Source organism: Cuculus canorus, chromosome 1 (assembly GCF_017976375.1).
Source record: "Cuculus canorus isolate bCucCan1 chromosome 1, bCucCan1.pri, whole genome shotgun sequence".
NCBI classification, from domain to species: Eukaryota; Metazoa; Chordata; class Aves; order Cuculiformes; family Cuculidae; genus Cuculus; species Cuculus canorus.
This window is the reverse complement of record NC_071401.1, coordinates 132,163,174-132,191,143: the sequence shown is the minus strand read 5'-3', so window position 1 is coordinate 132,191,143 and position 27,970 is coordinate 132,163,174. Positions and strand designations below refer to the sequence as shown.

The 27,970-nt window shown below is 44.6% G+C and overlaps 1 protein-coding gene across 1 annotated transcript; it reads right to left on the bottom strand.

Moving 5' to 3' along the window:
* Positions 1-41: 41 nt before the first annotated feature.
* YBX3 (Y-box binding protein 3) lies at positions 42-26,647 on the bottom strand. Its single transcript, XM_054069124.1, has 9 exons — positions 26,355-26,647; positions 21,979-22,042; positions 20,466-20,499; positions 15,461-15,550; positions 14,657-14,779; positions 8,844-8,938; positions 1,749-1,920; positions 999-1,099; positions 42-585 (listed from the first exon to the last, which is right to left on the bottom strand). The coding sequence occupies exons 1-8, from the start codon at positions 26,563-26,565 to the stop codon at positions 1,034-1,036; spliced, it is 855 nt and encodes a 284-aa protein (XP_053925099.1). The 5' UTR covers positions 26,566-26,647; the 3' UTR covers positions 42-585; positions 999-1,033.
* Positions 26,648-27,970: the final 1,323 nt, after the last annotated feature.

The following is a 27,970-nucleotide window of genomic DNA, read 5'->3' as shown; positions in this document are numbered from 1 at the left end:
GGATTTTAGAGGGTAAACACGAACAAACACACTAAACCAGATTTTAGTAGTTGAAATCACTTTTATTTGTGAGGAACGTCATCCATGCTGCACAGTTTCAAATAGATCTTACCAAGGAAAGCGGTTTCTCCTCCCCACGTCCTGCAGTGTACAGGACTGGCACAGAAAAAAAAAACCTCATCACACTTGGGAGGTTTAGCACCAGCATCCAATAAAAAAAGCATCTGATTTCAATTTCAGTTCTTTGGTTGGGTTTTTTTCCCTTATCAGTTTGATACCAAAAAAAAAAATTGAAAAATTCAAAAATTCAAATTCAATACTAGCGAAACAGTGAAATTCAAAAAAAAAAAACCAAACCCAAACACCCACAGTTGCTGTTGAAACTGGGGAGGTTGCTCTTTCTGAATCTCGCTCTCTTTTTCTCTCTTCATGCATCAACTTGCAGGCGTTCCGTGGATCTCAGCTGCTGGTATATCTTTTTTCTTTTAAGTTACGATGTTTCAAATCTTTGCTTTCAGCATCACTGTTGAAAATTTATTGCTTGTGTGTTTCTTTGGTGTTACTTTTGAGTTGTATTTAAGACACCTGTTGAAAAGCCACATTTAAAAAAATGCAGTTTAAGTTTCATTTTCCTGTTCAAGAAGCGAAATGTCAGGTGGAGAGGAACTTATCCTTAACAGACAGGATAAGCATGACTGGTTTATCCTGTCTGTAAGCTGAGAGTACATTATCTTCCTAAAGCAAAACACAGAAGATGCTATATAGACCAGATATATCCTCCTGAAAAATCAGGCTGATAAAGCAAAAATTTACTTCGTGACAAATACAGAGGTAGAGTAGAGAAAGAGGAGTAAGCAGCAAGCAGTTCCTTGATTTGCCTAAGGTTTGCATTCTCAGAAGTTATCACAAATATCTGGCCAATGCATAAGGGGACATGGCCAGAGCCCAAAAAGTATACACAACACTGCTTTAGCTGGAAAACAGGAATTAGTCCTTACCTGAGGGATGGTAAAGGTGCCTGGGGAGCCGGACATTACTCAGCACCACTCTGCTCGGTCACTGGAGCAGGGTTTTCAGCAGGCATTTCAGTAACCTTTGTCTGAGACACAATAAACTTTCATTATAGGCAAAGACTGATCTCCAGACTTTTCCTTTGCTCAGTGGCAGGGCCAGCATAACCCAGGTTTTAAAATAATTGAGGAAGCTGGATCCTCAGACGATATTAACAAAAGGAAATATGCTAAACTAAGTATTATACGGCATTCTCTGTCAGGGGAACACCTCACGCAGATATAGAATGAGAAACTCTTTCCTCAGGAAAGTAAAATCTGTGTTTACAAACAGTTCCCTGAAATCACCTGTATCAAGCAGTTCAGGAAATGGACCCTGAGCTTTCAAATTTATCTTTCATACTACATAAAGACTGAAGGTTTGAGGAAGCTAGAAAGCACAATTACTTCTCTCCATTTCAAAAATATCTGTTGCAGTCCAACCCCAATTAACTACTATCCAGAGGCAACGCCTATGCTGCTGGTGGTTCCATTTAAGACAGGATGCTTTTTCTCAAAGTTCACAAGAAGCAGGCAATGAAACTAGCTACCTTCAAGCACCACCAGTTTGGACTTTGCCATCAGATTCTTTCAGCACACCAACAATATACTTGTTAAAATCCCTACAGGACAGAAAGTCTTGAGCATTCACTCCATCAAAACCCAGTCTCTACCAGAGTTTGCCAGGACCATGCTTACCTCCTTCCCATCCTGAGCTGGAGCATTGGGTGGACGAGGTCGACGCCGGTAGTTGTATGGGCGCCTATAGCCACGGCGAAGCGGCTGTTGACTCATAGCATTGGCCTCATGATGGTTCTCTTTGTTTTCAGCCTCTCCAGCCACTGGGGCAGGGCGTGGACGTGGAGGACCTCTGAAGCAAGGAAGAAATATGCATTAAGTATGACAGAAGCCCAAGAAAATTAAACTACTATAATATTAGCCCAGCTAAAATCTCTCTGTCTCTAACTACCTGTAACAATTTTGAATGCTAGCAAAGCACCGCTTTGGAGTTTATCTGGAATACAGCTGAAAGAGAAAGACCCACTTCATTCAGTTAGAGAAGCAGTCTGGGTGTCTCTTCACTGCTAAATCTACATCAGCATATTCTACTGTCTGTTGTAGAGCTGCTGGCTAGAAGAAACAAGCCATTGGACGCCATACTGACTGACTCTCCCAAGCTTGCCTTGCCAGCTATATGCCAGTCCAGTCCTCTTCATAATTAATGGTGCGATCCCCAAGAACTACAATTCCACCTGTAAGTTATACCTGGATCTTTCCTCCGCCTTATGTTTGCCATGGGGAAGTAAGTTATCCACCTTGTGATTCACCCACAAGGGATATAAAAGCTCAGGCGCCTCACTGTGCTTGGTACGGTGCTATTCCTGACTTCCAAGTGCTAATGAAGACTTTCAAGAATCAAAATTTATTCTGCTTAGATCCCTACAAGCAGCAGCAGTATCACCCTATTTCCTGCAATCTAGATAAGAGGGTTTTTACCTTTAACAAACATGCACAGACAGAAGAGCTCAGAGTAGAGGTGGAAGGCAATAAGCAGGGACAGCTTCAACAAGATTAGGTATCTTATAGCCTCATCCAACCTGACCTTCAATGTTTCCAGGAATCGTTGCCCACAGTGGTGATGGGTGCCCCTATTCCAGTGTTTTACCACCCTCAAAAAAATGTCTTCTTTCCATCTAGCCTAAACCTACCCTCTTAGTTTAAAACCACTCCTCCCTATAATATTGCAACAGGCCCTGCTAAAAAGCTTGTCCCCATATTTCTTATCAGCCCCCTTTAAGTATTGAAAGGTTGCAATAACGTCTCCCCAGAGCCTTCTCTCCTCCAGGGTGAAAAACACCAACTCTCAGCCTTTCTTCATAGGAGAGGTGTTCAGCCCTCTGATCACCTTCTTGGACATCCTGTGGACCCACTCCAACAGGTGTATGTCTTTCCTGTGCTAAGGATTCCAAGTGGGGTCTTATGAGAGCACAGCATAAAGGGCAGAATCACCTCCCTGGACCTGCTGGCCACAGTTTTGATGCAGCTAGTTTTCTGGGCTGTGAGTTCATGCTCAGCTTTTCATCAATCAGCACTCCCCAAGCCCCTCACCTTTCAGTCTGTACTGATATCAGGGATTGTCCTGACCCAGGCACAGGACCTTGCACTTGCCCTTGTTGAACCTCAGGATGTTGACATAGACCTAGTTCTGAAGCTTGTCCAGGTCCCTCTGGATGGCATTCCATCCCTCACAATTGGCAACCACAGCGCTTAGTTTGGTGCTGTCTGCAAGTTTGCTGATGGTGCACTCAATCCCACTGTCTGTGTAATTGATGAAGAACTGAACAGCACTGGTCCCAACACAGGCAGCTGAGGGACACTGCTTGCCACCAATCTCCACCAGGACATTCATCTGTTGACCACTACCCTCTCGATGCAACCATCCAACCAATTCCTCATCCACTGAGCAGACCACCCATCACACCTGAGATATGGATGTATCCAATTTAGACATAAGGATGCTGTGGGGGACTGTACCACAATGCTTTACTAAGAACACCACTGAAAATAATCCAGTGTTTTATTTAGCCTGTCACTCCACGATAAAACAAGGCACAACAAGTCAAGAATGTGAAGAAGCTTTTCCACTTAAAGGAATTAAAAGTGATGCAACCTCTCAGAAGATATGGCAGTCAGACAGTTTTATGCTGATAGTTTTAACTGTACCAAATTCCTCAGCTATGGAATTGTTCCCTTGGTGTAGAGGCTGGAAGCTGGATTGATTGTGTCAGAACTAATGCTGGAAAATGAAGGAAACAATCCTACACTGTCCAGTTTAAAGTATGACTAACATAGATGACTCGTCAGCTTACTCCACATATCCCACTGGAAAGCAGTGTTCATGTGAACTCCAAGTGATCTTACTAAGACTCTAAGAATAGCCTACTGGGGCTTCAAGCATCCATTCCCCAGTTCTATGGATCCCTAGGGAAAAATTAAGGGCAAAGTCTTCTCAGTCTCCAATTGTTTTCCATGCTGGGGATTTCCTGAGCGAGACAGAGTTCACCCATTTAGAGATATCACAAAAGTGGTTATTATTTGACCAGTCTCCCCAGAGCTCATGCAAGCTTTTAACATTGCCAACATCCTATGGCAAAAAGCTCCAGCGATCTGCTGTGTGCTTAATAACCCGAGTCAGCAACCCGAGCACGAGCCAGCATGTTGCTGCAGCAAAGGCACATCAGATCCCTGGCTGCCTGAGAACATCCATTGTTTTTTGACAATGGGATAACCTACACAGCACCAGGTTCACAGGTATCAGATGGGAGCCACCTTTCTCAAAGGGGGAGAGGGTCGGCTCAGGAGCTTGCAAGACTCATTGATAAGGCTTTAAACTGGATGCAAAGTGGGAGGGGGATAATCTCAGGCTTGCCTGTGACAAGAAGTGGGAGGACACACAATGGCTGGAGGGATGGGGTGCTGGTATGGGCCCTCCACCTGCTGCCCCAGGGCACAGTAGGGATGCCACAGCACGGTTGTCCTGCTGCGATGGGCAGGAGAGACGCTCCTGAGGCAGCAGGTGCCAGGAATGAAACTTCTACAGAACACCTTAAGGGAAATACAGGGTCTCTCACTAAGGCGCCAATGTGGCCAACAGCCTGGCTGAAGTGCCTCTGCACAAACACTGAAATCTTGCGTAACAAATGGAGCTGGAAGCTACTGTGCTACTACGAAGCTATGATCTGGTTGCCATCATTGATACTTGGTGGGACAAATTCCATGACTGGAGTGTGGCTATTGATGGCTGCAGACTGTTCAGAAGGGACAGACTGGGTAGGAGGGGTGGAGGCATTGCCCTCTATCTCAGGAAAGGGATAGAATGTGAAGAGCTGTCATTGAAGAGTAGCCATGAACAGGCTGAAAGCTTGTGGGTTAGAATAAATGACCAAGGAACCAACAGGAACCTTGTTGTATACTACAGGCCACCTGGTCAAGGACAGCCAGCCGATGAAGCCTTCTTCCTCCAGCTACAGGAGGCTTCATGCTCTCAAGTTCTCATCCTACTCGGGGACCTCAACCACGCTGACACATGCTGGAAAAGTAGCACAGCAAGCTGTAAAGCAATCCAGCAGAGTCCTCGAGCACAAAGATAATTTCTTAACCCAACTAATAGCCACCCCCAGCCAAGGCGATGCAATACTGGACCTGATGATCACCAATACAAGGGAGCTCATCAGTGACATCAAAATCGAAGGCAGACAGGGCTGCAGTGATCACATGCTGATGGAGTTCAAGGTCCTGAGGGATATGGAATAGGCAAAGGGTACAGACAGGACCCTAAACTTCAGGAAAGCAGACTTTCAGCTCTTCAAGGAGCTAGTCAGTAGGACACCCTGTGAGAAAGGAGCAGAACAGAGCTGGAAAATATTTAAGGATGCTTTCCATGAGGCACAAGAGTGCTCAGTCCCCAGATATAGGAAGTCAGACAGGGAAGGGAAGACACCAGTGTGGCTGAGTCAAGACCTGCTGGTCGAACTCAAGAAGAAGGAATTGCACAGGCAGAGCAAGCAGGGACAGGTAACCTGAGAAGAGTATAGGGACGCTGTCTGGCTGTGTAGGGATGGGGGCAGGAAGGCCAAGGCGCAGCTAGAGCTGACCTTGGCAAAGGAAGTGAAGACCAACAAGAAGGGCTTCTATAGGTACGTTGATCGGAAAAGGAAGGTTAAAGAAAGCATAGCCACACTGAGATGAAAACAGTGACCTCATATTGACAGACAAGAAGGCAGAGGAACTCAACTTTTTTGCCTCAGTCTTCACTGACAACCACTATCCTTCACCCCTCCTGGGTCAGATAACAAGATGGAGATGAGGGGCAGTAAAACACCTCCCACTGTAGAGGGGCATCAGTTTCATGACCACCTGAGGAACCTGAACACATATAAGTATGGGATCTGATGAGACACATACCAGAGTCCTGAGGGAATTGGTTGATGTGGTTGCCAAGCTCTCTCCATAAGATTTGAAAAGTCCTGGCAATCAGGAGAAGTGCCTGGTGACTAGAAGGGTAACGTTGTGCCCATTTTTAAAAAGGGTAGAAAAGAAGACCCTGGAAACTACTGACCTGTCAGTCTCACCTCTGTGCCTGGAAACATCATGGAACAGATCATAGAAGCTATGCTAAAGCACATGGAGGATGGGGAGGTGCCCCTGGTGAAGCCATGCTGGCTGCCACTAATCAAGTCCTGTATGACCAACCCAGTGGCTTTTTATGATGGGGCAACCACAGCAGCAGACACGGGAAAACCAAGGAATGTGATCTGTCTGGACTTCTGTAAAGCCTTTGACATGGTCCCCCACAACATCCTTCTCTCTAAATTGCAGAGACATGGATTTGATGGGTGCACTGTTCAGTGGATAAAAAATTGGTTGGATGATCATATCCAGAGCGTAGTGGTCAACGGCTCGATGTCCAGATAGAGATCTGCGACAAGTGGTATCCCTGAGGGGGTCTGTACTGGGACCAGTGCTGCTGAGTATCTTCATCAATGATACAGACAGTGAGATCGAGTGCACCCTCAGCAAGTTTGTAGATGACGCCAAGCTGAGTGGTGCAGTTGCCACACCAGAAGGACAGGATATCACCCAGAGGGATCTGGACAAGCTGGAGAAGTGGGCCTGTGCAAACCTCATGAGGCTCGATAAGGCCAAGTGCAGGGTCCTACACCTGGGCAATTTGCAGTTTCAATACAGTATAGGGGATGGTGTGATTAAGAGTAGTCCTGTAGAGGACCTGGGGGTACTGACTGATGAGGAGCTCAAGGTGAGTCAGTAATGTGTGCTCACAGCACAGAAGGCCAACCATATCCTGGGCTGCATCAAAAGCAGCATGGCCAGCAGGTTGAGGGAGCACTCCTGCTATGAGGACAGGCAGAGAGAGTTGGGGTTGTTCAGCCTGGAGAAGAGAAGGCTCCGAGGAGATCTTACAGCAACCTTCCGTTACCTGAAAAGGCTACAGGAAAGCTGGGGAGGGACTTTTTACTAGGGGCATGGAGTCATAGGACAGAGGGGAATGGCTTTAAATTGGAGAGGGGCAGACTTAGACTAGACCTTAGAAGGAAATTCTTTACGATGAGAGTAGTGAGGCACTAACACAGGTTGCCCAGGGAAGCTGTGGATGCCCCATCCCTGGAAGTGTTCAAGGCCAGGTTGGATGGGGCCTTGAGCATCCTGATCTAGTGGGATGTTTGGGATGTGCCTCCTGATCCAGGGCAGGGAGGTTGGAACTGGATGATCTTTAAGGTCCCTTCCAATTTAAACCATTCTATGATTTTATGATCCCACTCTAGGTGTGTACTGATAAGTGCTGGGTAGAGTGCAGTGTCCAGTTCTGGTCCCTGCAATTCAGAAAGAGATATACAGATGGCATATAGTCAAGAGAGCCATAATAAAAGGGCTGAAGAACCAGCCCTACAAGAAAAGTCTGAAGGAGCTGGGACTGAAAAGGCTTGTGGGATGGAACTCACAGTATTCCAGTACTTAAAAGGCAAATACAAAGAAGACAGAGGCTCTCTCTTCACAAGAGAAGAGAAGGTGCAACAGGTACATGTAGCACTAGGAGAGGTTCTGTCTTGATATAAGAAAGATTTACAGTGAGAACAATAATTTACTGGAAAAGACTCTCCAGGAACGTGGCAGAGTCCCCATCACTGAAGATTTTTAAGATGCAACTGGACAAGGTGCTAGACAATATTACCTAGCCTCCCCTTCCCACAAAAGGCTCAGCTAGATTATTTTTTGAGTTCCCTTTCAACCTGGACAGTTCTATAAACCTCCCTGCTTTTCAGCATGTGCCCCACTCCCTTAATTTGAAGGCTCCTCACAGTGTAATTACAGGGGAAAAAAAGGAACACAACAAAAAAATGCATCCATTCTTCCCATGCCACTTATTATTCTGAGGACCTCTAAAACCTGTCTTTATTTGTCTCTTCTCCCAGTCTCAGAGTCCTCAGCTACTTCCACCATTCACACACTTTTTCCCCTTCAATAATTTTGATGAATTTTATCACATTATGGAAGCTCTCCAGACTCTTTAGCATTCCCATTCCCCAAAAGTTCTAGCAAGAATAACTAATAATCCTATTTTGTTACTTTCTCTTTGGAAGCCCTCACAGAACTCAGAGTTTAAGTTCTGACTGACAGCAATTTCTCCACCAGTCCAGGACACTACAAGGTAACTGTAACACTACAACAGAACCTAATGATCTGTAACAGATAAGACACGTTACTGAACTACAGGCTTTTGTCTGTACCTACAAGTAGCACCAGTGCTTAAAACCAAGCCTACATAACAGGTCAGACTGAGCTGGATGTGCAGAAGCTACTAGTCCTGTGCTGAACTGCAAGCTACTGACCACAGTCAAAGCACACCCTATCCCTGCAGATGGTTGTCCCACCTGTCCAGATCAAGGGCGATTTGGATTCATTACTTGAGAAAAGCATAAGAGTTCAGCTGGGAAGACCAGATCCTCCAAAACTCACTTCAGTATGGTGCTGAGTTGTGAGAAGTAACAGGATGCAAAGAATTCTTTGCCCTTTCTTGACCTCCTCCTAGCTCCAAGCAACATATAAGCACATCAGACAACTCCTGTGGCCCACGTTTCTCCCTGTAATTAAAGTACTTCTCATTGTCCTTATTTGCACACACATTAATACCAAGGAATACAGCTTCCTCACCTTTGTGAAACCTACATAGATCACAAGAGCATTGAAATATAACAATGACCAAATAGAACAAACCTGCGATAGCGGGGACGATAAGTAGGATTCCTATGGACTTGTTGATTAAGTTGTCCTCCTTCCGCAACCCCATCTTTGATCTCTCCCTCACCACCCTACAATCAAAAGAAAAGAGAGAAGTCAAAGATGAAATGTTCTTACTTAACGGGCAGTATACTAAGCCCAAGGATATGAATACAAGTTCAAAACCAGCATATCAGTACAGAAACACACAGATATGAGGTAAACAGCAGATACTCAGAAGGTTTCAATTTGGGCAAAGATAAAAGTAGGACAGAACAAGAGGAATAATGCTGCCCTTGCTCCTCACAGTAACAGACTAAGCCACCTGCCAATACCTCCCCATCTGTCTGTCAAGAAAGGCAGAGAACCTCCATTGCGTATGGAGACACTTCAACACACAGCACACATTGTGTTAAGCATGTTATGGAAAGAGTGCTATTGATTGAGACACTTTACTTCTGAATTTTGAAAGCTAATCAAAAGACATTCTACACAAAGCCCCATTTCACAGAGAACTCCCACAAAACCAAGAAATTTAAAGGTAGAAAAACATGTCAAATACTCTGCTTTACCCAACATTTTCAGCTTTCCAGACACAAAGTGGTCATCTTTCCCCTTTAGTCGTTCACTGATAAAGCTGATAAAGCTGTATTTCAGTTTTGGTATTTTGTTGTTTTTTTTTTTTGGTTTGTGCTTTGTTTTGAGGTTTTTTGTTGGTGGTTTTTTTTTTTTTTTTAAACTACTCTTCCCTTTACAAAGAGGGCTTTAACAAGATATGGGCTTCCTTTTCCACGTCTTCTGGTTCGGATCCAGCAGGAAACAATAATTATTGCTTCTTGACAGCCTTCAGACCTAAGTCTGACAGGTCTCCTTCAAACTCCACACAGTTATTTTAACCATCGCCATCATATTTTACTCCATTTTAACTGGCAATCACTAGTAACTGCATGGGCAGTGAACTTTTCCTTAGCTACGATAACATGATGATTAACAGTTAGAAAGGTTGGAGTGTTGTAGATTGTAACAAGAAATCTTAAGGAACTGAACGAACCTTACTCACCAACCTGGGCAATCTTCTCCTCACAACACAGTAAAATACCCACCAAATGCATTAAGGATTTCAAATGTTTTTGTAGCTTTCCAAGAAACACAAAGGCATAGCCTAAAGGCAATTGGAATATTTCACATGCTGTACCTAAAGATGGCTATTCCAGCTATTCTGAACAACATGACAGGATCAGCTGCTGAGGTGAGCACAGAAATCAATTCGATTAAAAAATCCATAATCATAAATAACACTGTTTTGTTCTCTCATGTTTAAAACTGATCAGGATAACTAAATATGAAAAGGAACTCCCACTGACTAAGCGTGTAGTTACAAGTAGCATCTGATCCCTGAGATCAGAAGATGTAATTGAGATAGTATTTGAGAAGTATTTGAGATACTCAAAAAAGGGAAGTTACACTTACTAGTTTACAGCAACATTACACTACTTATACCTATCCTGCAACACCAATCTGTCATGTTTATATCAAGATGTTTGGTAATACATAGCCTTACAGTTTAATATACCCATGATGGGTGGTCAGAAGTGTCTCAGAGTAAGGTGAGCAACACCAGCAGTAGAATTATGCATGGCAATAGTGATTCAGAGGTCTCAGAATTTGCCTTTTATGAAGGAAGGACTTAATGCTGCTCCTGCTGTTACTCTCTTCCTGATGCGAGTACTGGCAAAGCTCAGGAACAGGCGAAAAGTGCAGCAACATGTTGAAGGGAAGACAAGAAGCAAAGCTAAAGCAATCCTGAATGTGCTTCAGCCTAAGCACCACTTCTCCAGGATTTTCAAGCAAGCATGTGTGGAACCAGTGCTCGGTTCTAGCAGCGCAACACCACAGTTACAGAACCACAAAGACCTAGAAGATCTTGTCTGAGGGACAATGCCAGAAGCTAACAAGGCATCAGCCAGCCAACTGTAGGGAAGGGCACACAGCAGTATTTTAATCAGCCAAAGCTCTCCTGTAGTGCTTTATGATCAGCATCACATTCACAGCTCTCCAAAATCAGTATTGAATTTCTACATGTTTTTAATGGCACAGCTCAAGCCCACTCCTCCCTACAGAGGCCTGCATTGGAATCTCAGATAAAAGACTCCATCTCCTGTAGTGAAAGGATGACTAAACCTGATAAAGCATTGCTCTGAAACAATACAAACATTATCCTATTCATCTTGAACTGAATGTTGCTATGTCAGTATTTTAAATGGGTTTGGCTTAAACAATCAGTTGAAAACCGAGCAGCAAAGCAACCAAATTGCTTACCCCAGAAGTCCTGATAATTTCCTGCATCTTCTATAGTATTACAAAAAAAAAAAAAATCAATTAACACATTACATTAATATCCCTGTCAAAGGACCTAGGTCTACCAGCCAGAAGTCAAGCGTGGCTCCAGAATACTGCTAGAAGTCACTGAAACAGATGCAATTTGACCAGAAAACAAAACTTGAGCCTTAAGGTCTTGTTTGACTATAGCAATAGCAAATGTATTAGATTCATTTATTAAGAAAGCTTTATTCACACTCTTAAAAGCACCACACCATGTCTAGCACACACATGATCCTGTTCACTCAACCTCCTCCACAGGAACCTTCCAACTCAGTATAGTATCTTTTAACAAAAGATTAGGTCAATTCATGTATCACAGCAAGCAAAAAGGAAGTGACAAGAATATCTGGACAAGTTTTAGCTGTTTCCCTGACCTACACTAGGACAGCTCCAGGGACAGTCCCGCAAAGACATCCTTGAAGGGGAGCTTTGACTTGTTCAGACAACTAACAGGCAGGCAAGAAGGCCCAGTACAACTAGTTGCACCTCAAACTAGTGCAGAACACACTTAAGGTCCACTGAAACACACAGAAAATTCAGCAGGCGTAGCAGAACATGAGCTGTGCCTGCACTAGGAGCTCCTGACTGTGCTAGAAGATGAAAGGGAAATATCACTTAAACAAGTCTTACACATAAGTCTGAGACTATACAGGACACATTTGATAGCACAGAAGGAGCTAGCCAATGTCACCGCCTGGCCAGCACCATCTTTGAAAGGTAATAGCAACCATGGAGTTCACTTTGCTACCTGTTAGAGTGGCATGCTAAGGGAATGATACTTAAGGTCACCATCACCCTTGCATGGAACAGAATTTACACTTAATTTTAATAGATGATACCAAACCAAATCATGATACTGAGGCCCTGCATCTTGGTTGGGGCAATACAGGCTATCAATATAGGCTGGAAAATGAAGTGATTGAGAGCAGCCCTGCCAAGGACTTGGGGTACTAGTGGATAAAAAGCTCAGCATGGGCCGACATGCACTCACAGCCCAGAAGGCCAGCAGGTCAAAGGAGGCAATTCTGCCCTTATGCTGTGCTCTCATCAGACCACCTGGAGTCCTGAGTCCAGCTCTGGAACCCTCGGCACCAGAAAGACATGGACCTGTTGGAATGGATCCACAGGATGTCCAAGATGATTACAGGGATGGAAAACTTCTCCTATGAGGAAAGGCTGAGAGCTGGGATTGTTCGGCCTGGAGAAGATAGGCTTCATGAAGACCTTACCTGCAGCCTTTCAATATGTAAAGATGACTGATAAAGGTGGGGACAAGGTTTTTAGCAGAACCTGTTGCAATAGGACAAAGAGTAACTGTTTTAAACTAAAAGAGGGTAGATTTATGCTAGATGCAGGGGAGAAATTGTTTATGACAAAGGTGGTGAAACACTGGAACAGGCTGCCCAGAGGAGCTGTGGATAACCCATCCCTGGTGTCATTAAAGGCCAGGCTGGGTGGAGCTTTGAGTAACCTGATCTAGCAGGAATTCTTGTCCATTGCAGTGGAGTTGGAACTGGATAGTCTGAGGTTCCTTCCAACTCAAACCACTCTGCAATTCCATGAAATCCAGACAAACAGTCAATCCATTGATGGGAAGGCCAGACATTCAGAAGACGCTCTACAAGCTAAAGAAAAGGGCCAAACCTCATGAACGGTGGTAATCAAACACCCAGGTTCACGTCCTTTTGTAAATTATTCACAATGTTTGAATACCTGCAGTTCTTCTGGAGCCCGTGATCCCAGAGAAAGAGCAATATATTTTAGGTTATAAAGTGAGAGATGACTTCACAGGACACCAGGCATCAGTCACAACAGCAAAGGTCTGATACCCACACCAAATCAATCCAAGGACTCAGCTAAGCAAGCCAAAAGGAACAGTGCAACATCACAATTTGTTCCCCTTCAAGGAACATCTTCAAGTACCAGGATCCAAGTGTGTTAAAGCATCATATGCAAGTCTGATTTTTAGCTGCATGAGCATGCATTAGGCATCCATGAAAACACTTCCTAGCACAAGTCCCCTGAGACTGAAGGTCTCCCATGTCCAAGATAGGTCTCACATTATCATTCAATTAGAATGAAACAGCTGCTCTCCATACTCAGCAGTACAGTGTTGTCTAAGCCTTGGCATGTCTGCTCATTTAAAATCCGGAGCAGCTCCAACACAACACCAATACTATCAGCTAAAGCATTCACTCTGACTAAAGACCATTGAGGAAGACTTTAATCTCAGGATAGCAAGTGGAATCAACACTGTAGTAGAGTTGGCGAATGAGCTAACATAAGACCGGAAACTTCAAAAACCTGAACAAAACCAGGCATCCTAGTTCTTTGCCACTTGGCACAAAAGCTGAAGCTGCAAACAGTATCACCACAAAAACAAAGACACACTCAGTAATAAGCCATCAATTACTAGCACCGAATTCTAGCAGTCTCCAAGGGACTTGGAAAGAACACTTTTGACGTGTTTAAGGCTCAGTGGTGTCCAGCAGATTAAAGAAAAGACCTCATGATTGCTAGCACGAGCAGCTAGGCTTTAAGAAAGCACTTGACAACACTTGTTCTGTTTGCTTCCATGCTGTCAAGTCTGTAGAACAAGATGAGAGTTATGGTGCTTGGGTGAGACTACCACCAAGGCTCTCATAATTGGATCATTCATACATTCCTGCAAGTGATGAACACAGGTTCAACTATTAAAGGAAAGACAGTCAAGCCTGCTGCACGCTCCAGTTTCTTGGTTCATTCCAGTCACCAGGTTAGCACAAGCATGACGTGCATAAGGAGTCAAAACTGCTACAGTCAGAGCCATGTACTTCATACTTCTTCTGCAAAAACTTGCAGTAAAGCTGCTTAGGAAGGCTGGCAGATGTTACAAACAGTGGTGCACAGTTCATTTAAAGATAAAATTACATTACCTTCACACTGTACTGCTGTAGGCAGAGGCCTATGAAGGGATGATATATGGAGGTTTCATCTAGTTGGTCAAACTACGACCATGCCATACGAAAGTGACAAACTTCTAAACAAATCTGGTTCTCCAAGTAGCCCTTCCAAATTAAGGTAGTATTACTTAAGGCAGTATAAATACTTCCCCTTGCTTCAGCTAAAGGGCATGGTGAATGACTTAAGTGTCTCACTCCTTTGTGTTTACACTTCAAACAGACACTATTAATACCCAAAAACATGCTTCTAACATTCCAGAAAGACATGCTAAGGAAGGACCTACAGGACACCCAATGATAGAAAATATCTGTATCAACATCAATGATGTGCTGGAGGAACCCTGACTATTACTAAGAACGCTCACAACGTAGTTAAGCAATGACAGTTTTACTATATGCCAGTGCTGAACCTGTAGTTCTCTCCTGAGGGGGTTATAAGACTGCTGAGGAGGTAGAATGACCACCACTAAAAAAGGCTAAACTCACACTTCGAGGAGGTCCACGGCGTCGGCCGAAATAGCCACGTCGATAGCGGCGCCGGTCTGCAGCATAGCGGCTGCCTTCTACAGGGACTCCATCTGGACCAGTGACATTAGCTGCTTCTGCACCCTGAAAGGCCAAAAGAAAGTAAGCCAGAATGGTGTGAGAAAAGAACCACCAGGTGGAAGAAGAAAGGAAAGGGAGTAGACTGAAGATCAGACAAAGAGGCTTGTTTGCATCAGTTCCAAGCTACAGAGACTCCTTTCTTAAAGGAGTGGAAAATCAGGTCTGTCATTTTCAACCCTATAACACAACAGTAAAGACCCACTTCAGCCAGACAGTTCAGAGAAAAAAAAAAGGAAGTAGCAAACAATTAATTAAAAAAAAAATTAAAAAAGCTCAGAAAAAAAGTCAAAAACTTTTTGAGAAAGTAGAAGGACAAAGAACTTGAGTGTTCTTACAGTTAAGCTGCCAGACTCCAAGACAAGTTCTTCAGGGCAATACATGCATCACTTAATGCTTACTGGGCAGACTGCAAGTTTCAAATGCTCTATTAAGTAAATAATCACAAGTTCTAGGAGCACTGGGATGTAGTTAAAGCAGAGTTTTGGTGTATGTCTGGAAGCACTTCATAATGAAGCCTTTAAAAAACAGATCTACCACAGGAAAGCTGTATGAATGCCACCCACTCCAGGGATTAACACAGCAGACAAAACAACCAGATGCTAAGCCAGCTAAAGCTCCATGTTACTCATTACTAGAGCCATGTTAACTATTGGACCACATCCTTAAGGCTCCATAACCTCTCACCTTCTCTCCCTCGACCACATCAAATTCTACAGTCTCTCCATCACCAACGCTGCGCAGATATTTCCGTGGATTGTTTTTCTTTATTGCCGTCTTTAAAGAAAGAAGATAAAGAAAAACACATTAGTTTATCTTATTCATCTTACACATTCACAGACCAGTAGATGACGGAAGGACAGTATTCTGCTACGATCTCAATTCTAATACCACATCAGTTGCCACACTACGATATTTCAAATACATAGACGTTTCAAATACTCTTATCGCACAGGCTCTGCAATACTCAGTCAAGGTTTACTCATTTCTCAGTACTCAAGTCTACAGATCAGCTGTTCCCTCAGGATCCCCTGTCAAGTCTACTAAATATCCAGATAATTATATATTTCTGTATGAACAGTGCACAGAGAGTTGTTGATCTCCTGCAAGCTGTATCCAGGAAGCTCTAGCAACAAGTATGATCCATGCTTTCAGTCATTATAAGACCTATAGACCATCTCCAGAGATCTTAAGACCAGAAGCATTTTTGTAGAAGATGGGATTAGCTACAAGTTATCATTGCAACTCACAGTAACAGAGAAGAATTCTTATAACCCTGGTGTAACAAATAAGCATTCTACCCAAGCACTGTACTACAAAACTTACGTGAGTCCCTGAAGAACAGAGGAGTAGTACCAGAATGGACAATCACAGTCATCTCCTAGTTGAGACCCCAAAATACTATTAACAACTTGGCTTTGGATCAAAACCAACTGAAAACCTTCTCAGAGAGGAACACTGAAACCTCCTGGAATGATTTTCACCCAGTCAACTACAGATGCCTTTCATTGTGGAGTATTCTAGGGTCCCACAAAAGGCAGTTAGTAAGACTCTCTGTTCATTAGTTAAGGGTTCACAGTCTGGATGATGCAGGGGGAGGGAAAAAACCCAACCAAACACCAAACACACACACTATACAAGCCAATCTAGGACCCAGCTTTTTACTTTTAATGTTCCTACATTATTAAATACCAATTCACTTTAAGTTTCCCGATACAAGTATATGTTGTTAGCATGAAGGAGGCAGGTGCAGATCCAGTTGATACAAGCACACAAGAAAACATGGGGCACAAGTCTGGCTTAAGAAATAGGAAGCAGGATAGAAACAGAAGAGACAGTTGTCGTATCGGTAGTTCAAGAAAAACAGGCAGAATGAAAGTCAGTTGAGTTGCTGCCCGTGTGTGGCAACTATATTAGTTCAGTCAACAATAGCCTAAAACAATTCCCACTGAAGGAAAGTTCTAATCAGTCTAAAGTTGAGCTTGACCAGTTTAGGAAAAGTATTCTCGTTGTTGCAGAATACAGTCCCTTTTGTGTTTCAGGCAACAGGCCAGCGTGTCCTTCCAGCCACAGATCTAGCCACATCTTTCCCTGTACCCTGCAGTGTCCCTGAATAGCTTAAGGAAGAATATAAGAATGTACATATTATTGATACCAAAGCAAAAACAACCCAAGAGGTTCGTTGTTTTTCTTTTTTTATTACAGGAAGAGAATGAGTTGCTCAATTGAATTCCTCTGGGAATTGCCTCAGCAAACAGACTCCCACTATCAGCTGAGACAGCTTTGTTTGCTCTCTGCTGATCTATTAGTGTAACTGCCCCGTCTCCAAAATCAGCTGGAAGTACTAGTTTTTCTGTAAATGCTATATACTAATACTAAAATAATTATCATCACTCAGATTAAGGGTTTAATTCTGTCACTGCTACTTGTACTGACACAACTGACAAACTCATAAGACTTTCGCTTTGCATATGACTGAGATGTCAAACTATTTCAAACTCCTTCCCCTTCCTTTTAAGTGCAGAGGAAAAAAAGGCTACCTCATATCTTTTCAGCAGAGAGTGTACTTAAAGCTACTTAAGCTCCTCAAACATCCTCCAAGAAGGGTGATGGAAGATTAATTCAACAGGATTCCACATGTTCTGTTCCAGATTTATGGACAGAAACTTCAAAAATCCATACTTGCAAATTAATAACCTGCCAAAAGGAGACAGAGGCTGCAATCTGTTTTAAAATGCAACCAGGAACAGTTTTGAGTAAGTCATAGAATTCAGACCAAACTCTATATGGCTTTACTACTTACTACTTCAGCTGCAGGTAAACATTGCTGAAATAAACCTCTAACAAGCCTAAGCTCTAAGCTTGATGAAAAGACTTTTACTCTGTATATCCAGAGGGGAGAAAACATTATCATCCCCATTACTGTTCACCAGCATCCTGCAGGCTTCAGCTTCTTTAATTCAGAAGACAAATGTTTTGTGCTAACACAGACAGCACTCAACAATTAACACAGAGCCTTTCTTTTCCCAAGGGGACACTGATGAACAGACAGCTGTAAGAGTCTTCAGAGGTATTTCAATACTTTGTTTGGAAGAGTTCTTATATGACATCATGGGCACATCCAGCCCTGTCATAGCAATAGCCAAGATTTATTACACCAGTTACTGGTGCACATACACCAGGCCAAGTACAATCAATATAATCCAGTGAAGAAAGAGACAGACGTGCAACAGAAGATACTACCTCCTCCTTACAGACTGTTGATTCAAGCTATGCCTAACTAAATCAGACTTCCCTGGTTAGTGACACTTTTAATAGTGTTAAATTGCAAGACCCTTCGTTCCCCACCTCAGACACTCACCCTACAAGGCGGATCTATCCCTATTGTTCACACCACCTCTAACAGACAGTGCCCTAGAAAGCACCTTGCATGAACCAACTGGGCAAGGGTGCAAGCAAGACAAAGCAAGTGAAGAATTTCCCTTCCCTGAAACACTGCTTGAGTCCCTCACAAGACAAAGGGTTAATTCAAAGCAAGCCATGCATGCCCTAAGGAGAAAAGCATTTTAATCTGTACTAGGTTTATAAATAGCATCCAATAGCCAGACACAGAGAGCGTTAACCCCCATTCCAATCAGGAGATCAGCCTGTTCCCTCCCTGCTGGGAGCTTGCTGCGGAGGCAGGGAGGAGGCTGTATCTATTCAACTAGGTCAGCCTTATTCTGAAGGGATTAGGCATGTAATCCAGCCCCTCCCAGAACAGGCACAGGGAGGAGGGGCAGAACCAGCACTAACCATGGAAAGGGAACTAGCAGCAGGATGTTTGCTTACACAGGGGATTTGCCGCCCTCACTGGGCAGGTCCCATCCGCTGGCCCTGCCAAGCCAAGCACTCAGGGAGGAACTCCAGAAAAAGCACATTCACACACAGGAACAGCTTCAGATGGGAAGAGCTGAAGAACATCTAACTGCAACCAACCCATGCCAGATGCTGGAACCATCTACTCTGCCATGCACTGCCCACCCACAGGGTTAATCAGATGCACACTTTCATGTGATGTGGCATTTCTGAAATGCCAAGCCAGTTTTACTAAGTGCTCACTCTGAGGGCATTCCAGCCACAGGAGATTGGAAATACAGTCCCCTCCCCTTCCAGTTTACATTTAGGTGAGTAGTCTTCTCCACAGGCAAAGGAAAGAAAAAAAATCAGGAGAGTTAACATTAGCTTGCTGTGGCCCTTCACTCTTAAGAGTCCCCACAGAGGCAGCTTTCCCTATATGGATTGATGTTGTTCTTATCTCTGTCATCAGTACAACCGTTTTCCAGAATACCTTCTCACAGGTCTCAAGGAGACCTCATTCATCTTCAAGGCACTGCTATAGCGCTGCCTATCCAGAACATGCTTCTGCTACTAGAACTCTTCCAACCTTTCTCCAGACACATTCCTATCAAGCTGCAGAGGCAGCATCTATCAGCACACACACAGCACTCTGCCAATAAGGAAGGAGTGACCATTACAAGTCAATACATGCAGTGAGAGCTCTTGCTCCAAGTTTGCTAACTGAGTCAGGAATGTGTTCTACACACTTCTCAATATCATCTTCACTCATTGCAAGTACTAGACTTATTCCCCCCTAGCTTTACTCATTTATGGTTAATCAGCCTATACCTCTTGACCCAGAGAAACAATTATCACAAGCTATTTAGTCATGAAGCCACAGGAACTAAACTCTCAACACCAACCAGCATGTTTAACACAGCTGCATATGCACATATCATCCTCTGTGATGAACTCAGTTTCCTGGTTACATTTGATGGAAATACTTTAACTTATGCCAGAGAAAACTTGTGCTTTTAAGGATCACATGCGCCTCTGGACATTTCATATGTGACAAGCTACAGGGGCAGTATCTCATTTTCTGGTGAAGTAAGAGTGTCAGATGATGCAAAACCAGTTCTAAGCCAACTAATCGGTTTACATTGCATGGAGACAGCAGCCTCCATCTTCCCATTAGTTGCCTGCAACCTAAGAGTTGCAGTATAAACTTAGAACAGCCTACTGACAGCTCAAGGAGAGTTAACCAATGACAAGCCACTGGGCAACCTTTCTCTGCTTGGGCACACTTGGCACACAGCCTTCCTCCTCTTCTTCCGAAGTGCAGCTGCCTCATGCAGCAACAGCTGACAGCAATCCAGGCTGGTCAAGGGCCAGACTAGATCACTTTCTCTCCAATACCAGGGAGGGCAGGCAGAACAGACTTGCAAACAAAGACGGTAGGAAAAAACAGGAGGCACAAGGAACATAAGGAAGTTAGGGGGGGCAGGGAGAGGAGGGAAAGGACAGACAACAAGTAGCAAGCTATTTGTTATAAAATAGAAGAGCCACTTCCCCCCAGGAAAGTGACAACCAAAATGAAAACAAAAACACACAAAGAAAACCCTTAGTGTTCAAATCAGAGCATACAAAAGAAAACATGAAGGGTTACAACAGCTTCTCATTCAGTTATAACTCTAGAGAGAGGGAAAACAGCCTGATACTTCCCCCTGAAAGTTTCAACATATATCTCTATTGAAAGTCTTTGCAGTTAAGTATTCTAAGGAGAAGCCAGGACAAGGTTGGGTGGCTATTCCAGGAAGTTGCATTAGAAGTCTATCATAGTGCACATCTCTAAGTACAGTTACTGCTGTCTTACCTGATGAACAAATACATCTTCTTTAGTATCATTTCTGTGAAAAGAAAGTGAGAAGTCATAAGAGTTTAGACTAAGAGACTTAAATAGAAATCCCTGACTTCACAACTGAAACCCTCCTTCCCCCACTCTGTGGTACATCTCCTGGATTCCATACATTCTGTGCAAGCTTATGCTACCAAGATTCTACTTTGAATTTCCAGGATCGTATATACCTGACAGCAGAAAGGACACCCCCCTCTTAAGAAGGGTGGGGGTCAAGGGGATGTTCCCTGTCATCTTCTGGCAAACATTCAATATTTTATTTTGACACAGGACAGGGCTAATGACTGGACTGCTTGCCTTTCACTATTCCACTCCCCAAAAAGACCTCCACAGGGGCTGCAACCTGAGCTGTTACTCCAGAGGTCAAGCAAGACTATCAACAGGACTGGCCACAGCTGTTAATAGAGCTCTCCTTTCAGTGAAACTCAAGGCAACCATGCACAAGAGGTGTTAGGAGATCCACTGGAGGGGAACCCAGACTGGATTAGGCCAGCCAGTTCAGGCTTTTACATACAAAGCACGAAGACAAGCCCAAGACCTTAGTTCTGTGTTCCCAAACAAAGAGCCTGGATTGGGCCATACATTCACTCAATTCCGTCTCTGCAGAGGGAACAAGTGAGTCAGGGTTTGTGAAGATAATGCATAATCCAAAACTGGTTATGCTGAACTACAGTAATAACAGACTTCAGTTTAACAAGAAGGCTAACAAGTTATTACACCAAATGCAGCTGGAGGCTCTTGCATCAACTGCTAAGAAAAACTTTAAGCGTACTTCCCAATTCAAGATTTTCTTTGTTTTTAATCAAGCACAGAAGACATTTAAGCCCCTCAACCCCCACAAGTATTTCAGTCTTAAAAAACAGAGTTTCCTCTAGTAACATGGGAGCATGGGTCTTATGCATCTAAGGTTAGTCTGTGATCCATATCACTTACAGCTACTTGGTTTAACGATGCCATTCAGAGGCACATTCAGAGGAGAAGAAACAAAGATAGAATTTCTGTGAACCTGGGCCTGGAATATCTTCAGTCAGATGATACCTGAGAAACTCAACGTGCATTTATGATAGGTATGTTTACCAATTGGTTAACACTTGAATTTTTATCCAGAAGTATTTCCCACCTTTAAAAAAGGAAGGCAGTCATGAAAGAATGTACAGCTCATTACAATCACGGTTTTATAGTTTATGATTATTCAAAGATGAGAAACAAGTTGCAGAACAAATTTCACCCTCTCTTTTCTCCCCATATACACAAAACTTAAGGGAAGTGGTCGCAAGGAGCGGAAGTAAGAAATGGAAGGTCCCCTGAGATTATAGCAGAGTTTGTTGAAAGCCTGGTCAAATCTGGCTATCAACGGCATGAACTTGTAGTCAGGTCCTTGGTCTCTGTTCCAATTACTAAATGTATGGAACATTATCTGTACTGTGAGTCTTTGTACAGTATAAATATGACTATCATAATTTAAACATACCTGTTGATAAAGCCATATCCATTTCTGACATTGAACCACTTGACTGTTCCAAGAACCTTGGTGGCTGGGAAGAAGAAGTTAGAATTGTTACTCTAACACAATGAAGTACAAGAATGTTACAAAAATACTTTTATACCTGCACATGAAGTCACAACCAGACCTACTCTGTTCCCTCTCTAAGTATTACCATCATCTCTGCTTCAGTTTACACTAACACAGTAGCAGGAAGCAGTGCTTTAACTTGCTGTTCCTTCAGCCAGGAATTTACCACACAGCATTTATAACGAAGTCCAGCTTTATTTTCAGAACTGGCCAACCATCCCTTCTTTTTAAATTTCTTATCCCAGAAATGAGCAGTGAAGCCAAAAAATCCCATAGCCATTCATCAGTTCCCTTCAGCTTAGTAGCTAGATACAAAACATATTAGAAAGCTGTTTGAAAGTGTCCTTTCACTCAGACTCATCCTTTCTTTCTTCCTTGGAAATTAGGACTGACCAAGGAAGCCATGCAACTCTCAAGTGGAGAAGCAGCACATCCTTGTAGCACATCACTTGCATTGTCAACATCACCCTAACCAAGCAAGACACTGCAAGATGTTGTTCTTCTTATATTCCTGCTCCTAGAGATGATCCATGATTTACTATCTACAAACAGAGCAACTTTACATTACAAAGCTTCTAGATCAAGACAAGGTACTGTCTCACACAACACCAAAACATCATCTTTCTTAGAAGCCATACTGCAGTGTCTTATAGGATCCGGCAAAACCTGTTCCTCCAACACATAGGAACATGTGGGAGGAACTCTGTGACAGAGGTAGTTCAACCTCTCCTTCCCTCGTGGCAACTGGGTGGAGACCACAAACTTATACTTTTTAAGCCTGTAGTAAAGTGAGAATTCGGGACTCTAGACTTTAACAGATGCTACTTATTACACAGCACGACCACAGCTATCTAAGCAGTCTACATAGTGCTTATTTGAAAAGGGTCTAGTCGCCAACATATGACTGCTTGCTAAAAATCTGACGTGTTTGAGGGGTGGAGAGAAACCCAAGAGGCAATTAAAAGGGAAAGAGTCTAGATACAGTCTCCAGTTAAAAAGTCCAAGCCAGTCTTCTTGAGGCAAAAAGACCACATCGCAGATCTAGTGTACGGTGTCCCTGCCCATAGCAGGGGAGTTGGACCCAAACCATTAAGTGATTCAATAATCGTTACTATCATATGCTCTACAACTACATTCTTGCCTAAACATCCACTAGGAGATGACAGAGCTAGACAGACCTTTAGTCTCACAGTCTTACTATTCTTGTATACCCCTCTGACAAAACAACCTCTTCCTCGTCTCCTGAATACAAAGCTGAAATAGGAGTGTTCATTGACAGCAGTCCACTGTAGTATGGTTGCTGTTATTGAAAGTAATAACAGGCCATTTCCCATTGCGCTTTAAGAAGGTTTTCATTTTCTTTAATACAACTTTTTAGCAGAAAGTGTTCTTATTTAAAAGAAGTAAAACAATGTTAAGACTGAGACAGTTATTAGAGAAAAGGGCTGTCTAACTACTACAGCATCCATTCCAAGGAATCTTGTTTACAAAAGGTCAGACCCCAAGGTTTCACTGCCTAGTACCGATTCAGTAACAATAACAGCCTTCACATTGATAGGTGAAGGCTTTGGGGACATAACTAGGTACAGATTCTTATTGCTCCCACAAAGGTACTGGCTACATGCAAGAGCTCACCGCACTAAGATAAATAACAGGGTAAGAAGAGGGGTGTTAAAAAGCACTGAAGCAGGTGCCAGTGGCACATACAAGTTTTTAGCCTGCCTTAAGAAACAAGCCTAATACCACCGATTCCCTCACCACCATCCTTTCCTTCCCCCTCAAAAGAGCAATTGAATCTGTTGGCCTGCTTCAATCAGGTTAGGAAAAGGATGAGAAACCTAGCAAGCCCAAAAAAATCTCTCAGGAGTCAAAGATGGTGGAAGGAGAGGTAGTCAAAACTCACTCCACATGTCCAGCAGACTGCTGATAAATGAAGTCCACACACAGCTTCAGAGCAACAGCACTCCTTTTACACAAGCTGCCAGAGGATTTTCCAATATATTCCCTAAGACAGTGTTCCAAGGAAATACCATTCCCTATCCAGATCACTCTTACAGTCTCTGTAATCATCACTGTGGAAGGAAGATCGTCAATCACAATAGCATTACACCAAATGTGCCATGCCATTACACATGCCATGGAGCGGCCACTGTTAAGCCTGAGCTGTCACAGCAAGGAGATCGGGCAAGGAGGAAGACAAGCCCAGAGGAAACCATCATAACCAGTTTTACTGATGAGACAGAGAAGGTAGTGGATGTGATGATACCCATACCATCACAAAGTGAAAGCCCACATATTTCTACAAGACACTATACTCTGATGTCATCAGAGGAAACAATCATCAGCCACTCCCACCCATGACACCCATGACAAAATATCTTTTCACTAGTTCTAACAAGGAAAGTCAAGGCCTCCTGTGACCAAAACAGAAAAAAAGTTGACTAACCTTTACTCTTATTCCTAGAAGTCAGACATTTGGATGCCCTGGGCAATCCTCAAACCTCGCTTCTAATGGGACCTTCATAAGACAAGACTCAAGTGAACATAATTACAAGATCATTAACAGGGACATTTAAGGTGGACTTGAATGCAAGTCCATTTTCAAGTACTATTTTCAATGATCATTTTTCTCACAACTCCTTCTAACTTTGTCTAACAATAAGGCCAGCATGCAGAACCATCACCATGGTGACTTTCTTTTTCCTGCTAGACCAGGAAAGGCTCTTGTGCCTTCACTCCCTCCCCCGTTCTTCAAGCAATAGCAAGAGGTGAACAAGATTAAACCATTACCAAGAATGAAGCAAGCCATGTTAAGGCAAGAACCAGACAGACATAATAACAGATATGGGTGTGTCTTCACTGACTACTGATGAATCAGATACCAGGAAAGGGGGAAACCACATAAACCATAGCTCCCATTTCTGTTCTCATAAAATGGTTTGGGTTGGAAGGTATCTAGTTCCAAGTAGATCATCTAGTTCCAACCCCCTGCCATCAGCAGAGACACCTTCCACTACATGAGGTTGATCAAACCTGGCCTTGAACACCTCCGGGGATGGGGCTTCCACTACTTCTCTGGGCAATGTGTGCAAGTGCCTCACCACCACACAGTAAAAAGCTTCTTCCTAATGTCTAACCTAATCTCCCCTCGTTCAGCTTAAACCCATTACCCCTTGGACCTGTCACTGTGCTCCCGGAAAAGGAGCCCCTCCTCAGCTTTCCTGTAGCCCCTTTCAGTACTCGAGTGCTGCTATAAAGTTCTCCCACGAAGCCTTTTCCTCTCCAGGCTGAACAAGCCCAACTATCTCAGCCTGTCCTCATATGGGAGGTGCTCCCGCCCTCTAATCATCTTCATGGCCTCCTGTAGACTCTAACAGGTCCACGTACTTCCTGTGCTGAGGACTCCAGAACTGAACACCATACTCCAGGTGAGGTCTCAAGAAAGCAGAGCAGAGGGGCAGAACCACCTCTCTCGACCTGCTGCTCGTGCTCCTTGTGACGTTTTACTAGAATCCTTCCTACCTCAGCTCCAGAGAAATCCTCTACCCAGCTCCTCTGCCTGCTACAAGATAGAAGAGAAGACGCTGTCTTTCCTTAGTGAAGTTCAGGACTCCGCGCTAGTAGAGCGGAGTAATGAAGCCAGCCCCAGCTTTTCCTTCCCAACCTCCTAAAGCCACGCGGCCATAAAAAGCAGAAGCAAAGTCTGAAATCTGCCCTTTTAAGAGTCTGATCCCATTTAACCACAACAAAAAGCCGCGAGCTACGCACTGGGCTTGAGCACCGCGATGGCCACTCAGCATTTTGACAGAGTGGAAACTAAAGCAAAACACGATCCTAGCGGCGTTCCGGCAGCATTTTTTTTTTTTTTTTTTATTCACGGAGAAGATGTGCCAAGACTTTATGATTAACGAGGGGCACGGAAGGTCGACCAGCACCCTGTTCCCAAAGGAGATGCCCCAGCAGGACGCGAATCCATAAACATGGATGCATTCCCACGCTTTATTATCCCCGCATGGACCCGGACAAGCTCCCGCGGCCCCGGGAGCTTCTCCGGGTCCGTGCGGGGCAGTGGCTACCGCACACAGGTGCCAACTCCGAGCCTCTGGGCTCCCCCCGTCCAGGGAGGAGGAGGCACAGCCTGACTCACAGCGCGGCGGGGGAATTGGAAGCAGCCAGGCTGGGCGGTGGCCATGTGCTCCATCCATCGCCCCCCACCTCTCCTCCATCCCCTCCCACCACAGGCGCCCCCCATCCCGGGGATGCTCTGCACTCACCCAGCACTTTCTTCTCCGTCTCGGGCGCGGTGGAAGCAGCAGCAGCACCGGCTGCGGCTTCTCCTGCATCCGCGGAGATGGTGGGGCTTTTAGCGTTGGTGTCCGGGGCGGCGGGTGCTGCTGCTGCTGCCGCGGTGGTGGTGGTGGCAGAGGTGGTGGTGGCAGAGATGGTGGCCGTGGTGGCGGTGCTGGTCTCCGCCGCCTCGCTCATGGTGCCTGGGCAGGATGGAAGGGCGGGTGCGTCTCCTTCGGGCCCGCGGCTGGGTCTTACTGCCCCCAAAATGGCCCCGCCGAAGTTTTAACACAGTCAGCGGGGGCCGGCGCCGGGCAGCGCACCGCCCCGTTCGCATTTAAAGGGGACGCGGCAGAGCGGGGGGGGGGGGGGGGGGGGCAGCCCGGCGGAGCGGGGCGAGGCGAGGCGAGAGAGGCGGGGGAAGGAAGGAAGGAAGGAAGGAAGGAAGGAAGGAAGGAAGGAAGGAAGGAAGGAAGGAAGGAAGGAAGGAAGGAAGGAAGGAAGGAAGGAAGGAAGGAAGGAAGGAAGGAAGGAAGGAAGGAAGGAAGGAAGGGGCAGATGCATGTATGTGTGAATGGATGGATGCATGCGTGCATGGGTGGGTGCATGGATGAATGAGTGTTTGGACGTGTGGATGCATGTATGCGTGCATGTATGTGTGAATGGATGGATGTGCATGCATGGGTGGATGCATAGATGGATGAATGGACACATGGATGCATGTATGCGTGCATGGGTGGGTGGATGGATGGATGAATGCATAGGTGGGTGAATGAACGGAAGCATAGATGGATGCATGCATGTATGTGTGCATGGATGTGTGGATGGATGGATGTGTGGATGGATGGATGGATGTTTGGACATATGGATTCATGTATGCATGCATGTATGCGTGAATGGATGGATGCATGGGTGCATGGGTGGATGCATAGATGGATGAATGGACGCATGGATGCATGCATGAACGGGTGGATGCGTGGATGGATATATGGGTGCGTGCATGGATGGATGCATGTGTGGATGTACCCTACATATTTGTGCAGATATATCTGTGCCTCTGTGTATATACAAGACTGCGTGTACATGCATGGGATGGTGGCACTGGGGCCATGGAGGCTCGGTCCAGCTGAGCATGGCATGAGAGGCGAGTGGCTGGGTAAGTGGATGGATGAATGGATGAATGAATGCATAGATGCATGGATGGATGGATGGGTATATGGATGCATGCATGCATGCACTCTAGCCATTTGTGCATGCATGTCTGTGCAGATATGTATGTGCTTGTGTGTATACAGCACTGTGTGTATGTGTGTGGGGCACAGGACAGAGCGCCACATGTGCATGCACATCCGCATCTGTGGCAGGAGCAGAGCTGGGGTCGGGGCTTTGTGTGTGTGTGCACAGGCGTACTCCTATGCATAGGCCTGTCACTGTGGGGACGTATAGATATATCTGTACGCCCTGGCAAAACGACGCACAGGAGCCTGAGAGGCCTGAGCTGCCCACCAGTCCCCATGTGCGTGAACACAGCTTTCATGCAGTGCTTTGCACGCCCACACCTGTGTGAGGTGGTCAGAGCTTGGCATGGGAATGTGCCTGTGTG

What these genes read in the sequence shown, in the direction of transcription:
- YBX3 (XM_054069124.1), bottom strand. Translation starts at nt 26,565, where the DNA reads ATGAGCGAGGCGGCGGAGACCAGCACCGCCACCACGGCCACCATCTCT. An exon ending in AAGATGTATTTGTTCATCAG is followed by an intron (nt 15,551 to 20,465) that starts GTAAGACAGCAG and finishes CTTTCTTTAAAG; the next exon opens with ACGGCAATAAAGAAAAACAA. An exon ending in CAGCTCAGGATGGGAAGGAG is followed by an intron (nt 1,100 to 1,748) that starts GTAAGCATGGTC and finishes ATTGTGTCTCAG; the next exon opens with ACAAAGGTTACTGAAATGCC.